A 6,266-nucleotide genomic window follows, 5' to 3' on the forward strand; every position below is an offset into this window, starting at 1 on the left:
TCCAAATCCCCTTCTTTTCCCCACAAATTTCCCCCCCCCATAATTCCATTTTTTTCCCTACAGCCCCGCTTTTTTCCTTCCAGTTTCACTTTTCCCCCACTTTTCCCTCTACAATTCCCCCATTCCCGACGGCCCCGGTGGCGATCCCGATCCCGAAGGAGGATTCCCTGTCGCTGTCGCTGTCGCTGTCGCCAGCCCGGCGCCGCCGCCCCCTCCCGTCCCTCGGTGCCGCGCTAATCCCGGGATTAGCGGCGCTGCATTCTGCACCGTCAGGATTCTCCTGCCGGGCCGGGGCCGGGGCCGGGGCCTGCCCCGATCCCCGGGATCGCCCCGGGATCGCCCCGGGATCGCCCCGGGATCCTCTCCCCTCCCTCCCCCGGCGGCCTCGGGAGCGGCGCCGGCGCCGGTCGGTATTATGAAAACGGGGGAGAATGGGGAGAATTCCGTGAAAATGGGGGAGAATTCCACAAAAACGGGGGATAATGGGGCAGAATTCCATGAAAATGGGGGAGAATTCCATGAAAATGGGGATAATGGGGCAGAATTCCATGAAAATGGGGATAATGGGGCAGATTTCCATGAAAAGGGGGACAATGGGGACAATTCCATGAAAACGGGGGAGAATTCCATGTAAAATGGGGAGAGGAGAATTCCATGAAAAAGGGGCAGAACAGGGGAGAATTCCATGGAAAAGGGGGAGAATGGGGAGAATTCCATGAAAACGGGAGAATTTTATGAAAACGGGGGAGAATGGGGAGAATTCCGTGAAAATGGGGGAGAATTCCACAAAAACGGGGGATAATGGGGCAGAATTCCATGAAAATGGGGGAGAATGGGGGAGAATTCCATGAAAACAGAATAATAAGTGTTTCTTTAAAAAAGGGGATGATAAGGGAATATTCCCTAAAAATGAGGGACAATGAGGGAGTATTCCCTAAAAATGGGGGGATTATTCCCTAAAAATGGGATACTAAGGGAATATTCCCTAAAAATAGGGAGTTATAAGGGAATACTCCCTAAAACTGGGGGATAATAAGGGAATATTCCCCTAAACAAGGAATTATGAGGGAACAGTCCCTAAAAGCTGGGAATTTTGAGGGAATATTCCCCAAAACCAGGGAATTATAAGGGAATATTCCCTAAAACTGGGGGACAATAAGGGAATATTCCCCAAAAGCAGGGAATTCTGAGGGAATATTCCCCAAAAGCAGGGAATTCTGAGGGAATATTCCCCAAAGCAGGGAATTCTGAGGGAATATTCCCCAAAAGCAGGGAATTCTGTGGGAATATTCCCCAAAAGCAGGGAATTCTGTGGGAATATTCCCCCAAGCAGGGAATTCTGAGGGAATATTCCCCAAAAGCAGGGAATTCTGAGGGAATATTCCCCAAAAGCAGGGAATTCTGAGGGAATATTCCCCCAGGCAGGGAACGGGCAGCAGCAGCAGCAGCAGCAGCGAGGTTTGGAGAGGTGAAGGGGAATTGGGATTTTCCATCCCTCGGGGCGTTGGTGTTGTTGTTGTGTTTTTAGGGATGAATCCTCCCTGGACTTTTTTGGATCGAATTCCTGCGGGAGAGGCCCCTCAGGGCGTCCCAGCCCGGGACAAACCCGTCCCTAAATCCCTCGCGCTGCTCTGTCCTTGCCGGCGGCGCCGCGTTTACAAAAACAGGGATGGATGGAATTTTTTTCCCCTGGAAATTCATGATAAGGGCGAAAACCTCCAGAACTTCCCACTTGCTGATTTAACAGGGAATCCAAACCCGTTCCATCCCTTTTTCCCTCCCACTGAGGCGAATCCCCAGGCTGGATGCATTCATGGCACCAAAAATTCCCGCTGGAAAACCCGGCCCAGATCTGATGGCTGAACTGAGTTCACCACTGAAACAGGGGAAACCCCAACTTCCTTCCCCTTCTGGCCCCAAATCTCCAAAATCTCTAGTTTTTATTTCAGCTGGGCTGGGTGGGGCTGAGCAGAGAGCAGATCAGGGTGAGAAAATCCCTTTTGGGTTAAAAACGCCTCTTCCCAGCACTCTGCTCTCCTGACCTCCAACTCCACTCCCCGACTCCTCCCTAAAAACCCAAATCCTCCTCATTTCCCTCCCAGCCCGGCGCCTGGCTTTCATTACCTGCTCCTTCGGGTGGGAAGGTCTGCGGTTCATTCCCGAGGGTGAGGATGCTCCTCGCGTCCGCGTGTCAGAGCTGAGCGTTCCCCCTCTCCCCGCTGGTTCCTCCCCAGGCTGTCCTGAGCCCGCCATGTCCGCCAAGGTGCCGATCTACCTGAAGAGAGGCAGCCGCAAGGGCAAGAAGGAGAAGCTGCGGGACATCCTGTCCTCGGACATGATCAGCCCTCCGCTGGGCGACTTCCGCCACACCATCCACGTGGGCAGCGGCGGCGAGAGCGACACGTTCGGGGACGTCTCCTTCCTGCAGGGCAAGTTCCACCTGCTGCCCCGCGGTGACGCCGGCGACCGCGGCGGCGCCGAGGCGGCGCCGTTCGAGTTCTCGCGCACGGCCACCATGTCGGGCGGCGAGGCGGCCGCGGCGCCGTCGCCGCTGCTCAAGAACGCCATTTCCCTGCCGGCGCTCGGCGCCGCCCAGGCGCTGACCCTGCCCGCGGCGCAGGCCCCGCCGAAACCCCCGCGGCTGCACCTGGACGAGGCCGCGGCGTCGCCGCCGTCGCCGCCGTCGTCACCGTGCCCCCGGCTGGCCGCCAACGGCGAGGCCGAGCCCTTCCTGTCGCACGCCGGGTCCCTGCTGTCCCTGCACGTGGACCTGGGGCCGTCCATCCTGGAGGACGTGCTGCAGGTCATGGACAGGCACCAGGCCGAGCGCGGCGCCGGCGCCCGGCCGGAGATCCTGACGTGAGCGCGGCGTTGGGAAATGGACGGTGAGGATGAGGATTTTGGGCGGTTTTCGGGTGTGGCTCTCGGATTCCAGCTCGCGTTTCCTCGCGCCGGGTGAGGGTTTGGCCTCGGGGGAGAAGCAGAGTGACCCCACGAGCTCTCCCAGCCTCCTCAGTGCCCGAGCTGACCACGGGAAACACGACAGACCCCACGGGATGAATTCCCAAAGATTCCAGCCAGGAGGATTCGGGGGGACAGCGGGGGTTTGTTCTCCACGGCTCTGAACCTCCTGAACCATCACGGCGCTGTCACCTCAACTTCTGCTCCATTAAATCCTTTGGAAATCCCACAGAGGGGGAAACCTCCACTGGGAAATCTCCACCGGGCTCTGTGTCCCTGTGGAGAAGCCAAAACTCCGCGTGGAGGAGCCGGGATCTCCCAACGGAGCTCTTGTTCTAGGAACTCAATCCAAGGAGGGGCCAAAAACCCCTCTGGGGCCGAACTGGAAATGGTCGAGGAGATGCAAAACCAACCAAAAATCCCAACGTGAGCTGCAGGTGGATCCTGGCACCGCCGGATCCGTCGCGGACGGCTTGGGTGGAGTGGGAGCAGGGAATGCCGAGGGGAATTCCAGCTGGATTTTGGGGAATGGGGACAAAAACCCCTCTGGAAACGCTGCTGGTGGAGGAGCCAGGGTGGGAGCAGCGGGGCCTCCTCGTCCAGGCTCCTGCCACCAATTCCATCCTTTCACCGATTTCTGGCAGTTTGAGCCCAGAGCTGGATCCCCCCAGGGCGGAGTCGCGGCCCCTCCTGACCCCGGTGCTGTTCCTCATTGCCTAACGAGTCTAATTTAGATTATCTGACTAATGACTCATTAGATTCTCGTTAACGAACCCTTGTCCTGCCTCTTCCTTCCCCTCCCCCTGTGCGTCGGTAAACCCGAACCACTTTTGGTGCAAACACCCAGAATTTGGGGATAAACCCATTTTCCAAGGTTTTCATCTGTAAAATAAGTAACAAACTGAGGCTAATTAGGCTCGATCAGGTTTAATTTCTATTTGGTCCAACCTTTCCCTGCTCTAAACTCTTTTCTCCCCCCACACTCTGTCCACGTTTTATTTATTTTGGGATTTTTCCTCCCCAAACCAATTCCAGCCGTTTCAGAGCCTCGTTTGTGATTAATTAACCCCAGGGACGTTTGTGATTAATTGACCCCAGAGACTGGGATGGGAACGTGGCTCCGTGTCCCCTCCTGTCCCACAAACACACCACAGCTGCTGCTCAGACAAACAACGTGAAGGGAAACGGGCCCAGAACGGCTCATTTTGGGCGGGTTTCTGTGCTTTGGGGGCTTTCCAACATGGGCTGGGTTGGGACAACGTGGATGGACTTTTTTCCCTGGATTTCACCCCAATTTTCCTGGGTTCCACCCACCCTAATCAGTGATTTAAAGATGGAGCTGTTTGTGCCCCACCTCAGCCCAGGAATTGCGAAACCGTCGCTGCCGGAGCTGTTTCGAAATATCAAAATCAGCCAAAATCCCCTTTTTTTTTTTCCTTTTTGTCCCTTTTCTCCCTCATTTTTTCCCTTCCACAACTCAGGGCTGAATTTTGGGGTGTTCCAGCTTTGATTTGGGACCTCGTCCACTCCTTTCTGTTCTCCTCCCACTCATCCCCCCGTGCTCCAGTCCTGGAAAAGCTCCTTTAATTTGCCAAATTTGGGGGTTCTTTTAACCATTAAAAGGTGATTTTGCTTTTCTCACCTCTCTCCTCCTTCCTTTCTTCCCTAATATAAACCCCCTTGCTATAAACCCCTAAAATTATCCCCAAGATTATTGTTATTATCCCTGAAATTATCCCAAACATCACTTTATCTCTGAAATGTTTTTTTTTCCCCCAATCTCATCTCCTGCAAAAAACCCAAATTCCTTAATTATTAATTCATGAATAAATCATTTGGGATCCCTTTCCACAGGACTGGAGCCTCCTTCACTTCTGCCGTAATTAATCAGTCCCCAAATTAACGATTTATGCAAATCACTGTTGCCAAACTTGCTGATTTACTCCCAGTTCCAAGAATTTGAGTCATCCAAAGCAGCCGTGACTCAGCGCCCACTCCCCTCCCTTTTTTGGGGAGTTTATCCCGGAATCAATCAAGGATGGAATCGTTAATTAACCCCAGCAGGGGCACAGGCCTCCCTCCCAACTTCCTCGTTATCCCAGGATTTCCGGGCAGCGGATTAACGCCGCCCACGCCAGCGGTCAGTGCTTGACCCCCCGGCGTGGCCGGAGCCGGGAACGGAGCCGGGGATGAGCGCCAGCAACAGCCGGCCTGGGATTACCAGGAGGAGGAGGAGGAGGAGGAAGGTTTGCCCAGGGGGTGACCTTGGGGGAAAAAGGCGAATTCTTAACAAACAGGGAAAAAAACGCAGGTGGGATGTGGAAGTAATGAGGAAAAAGAGAGAGGAACTCACCTGGAAGTGAGGAACTCACCTGGAAGTGAGGAACTCACCTGGAAGCTGACATCAAACCACGCTCGCCATGGGGGTCTGTGGGTGACCTCTGTCCTGGGGGATGAATTTGGGGATACTTGGTTAATTCAGGTTTGATAAAAAGGGAAAAGAGCTCAAAAATGGGAATTTTTGGGGATGAAGACACATAAGGAATCTGGGGAGATTTGGGATCGGAGGGATCCATCCTCACTTATCCCCAATTTCACCCTCTCCTAGCCCTCGTTTATTCATTTCCCCATCCCCAATTTATCCCTCATTTCCCTCCCAACCCTCACCCTTCTTTCCATTTTATCCCCCAAACCTCCTCCGTCCCTTCCCTTCCTCATTTCCCTTCCCATTCTCCATCTTCTCACCCCTTTCCACGGAAATCTTGAGGTTGAAAAAGATCATCGAATCCAACCTGGTCACCCCTGAACGGTGTTCCCATGTGCCACATCCAGGCTTTTTTTGGGATAATTCCAGGATACCAATTCCGCATCTCAGGGTGGGATAACCCTTTCCAGGAGTTTTCCTCACTAAACCTCCCCTGATACAACTCGAGGCTGTTCCCTCTTGTTTTATCCATCGGGAGAAGGGGTCTCAGCCCCAGCCTCATTCCAGGGAATTGGAGGGAACAACGGGTCTCTAAAACCTCCTTTTTCCAGGATAAACCCCCTCAACCTCTGCCATCATTTCCCCCTGCTTTCTGTCCATTTCTCCCTCATTCTCCTGCCTTGTTCTCTCCCATTTTTTCCCTCATCCTCCCCCCATCTTGTCACTCATCCTCCCATCATTTTCCCTCCAGTCTCCCCCCTCCATCTCCCCCTTTTCTCGCCCCATATCCCCCATTCTGCCTCCCTCCTTCATCCCCATGCCCTCCCTTTCTCCCCGTACCTTCTTCCGTCCCTTTCTCCCGGATTTTCCCCTTTTCCGT

The 6,266-nt window shown here is 54.2% G+C and overlaps 1 protein-coding gene across 2 annotated transcripts in view; it reads left to right on the top strand.

Moving 5' to 3' along the window:
• CDC42EP2 (CDC42 effector protein 2) overlaps nt 1-4,815 on the top strand; it is an 8,937-nt gene extending 4,122 nt beyond the window's left edge. Inside the window, exons 1-2 of one of the 2 annotated variants that reach the window (XM_041479690.1) lie at nt 388-406; nt 2,235-4,815. In XM_041479690.1, coding sequence (XP_041335624.1) covers nt 2,252-2,863 — 612 coding nt within the window. In that variant the 5' untranslated portion in view covers nt 388-406; nt 2,235-2,251 and the 3' untranslated portion in view covers nt 2,864-4,815. Of the gene's footprint in view, nt 1-387; nt 407-2,234 lie in introns of those variants that run through there. The other variant, XM_041479689.1, reaches the window with a different exon arrangement.
• Nucleotides 4,816-6,266: the final 1,451 nt, after the last annotated feature.

This window comes from Pyrgilauda ruficollis, unplaced genomic scaffold (assembly GCF_017590135.1).
Source record: "Pyrgilauda ruficollis isolate IOZ18807 unplaced genomic scaffold, ASM1759013v1 scaffold498, whole genome shotgun sequence".
In the NCBI taxonomy this organism is placed as follows: Eukaryota; Metazoa; Chordata; class Aves; order Passeriformes; family Passeridae; genus Pyrgilauda; species Pyrgilauda ruficollis.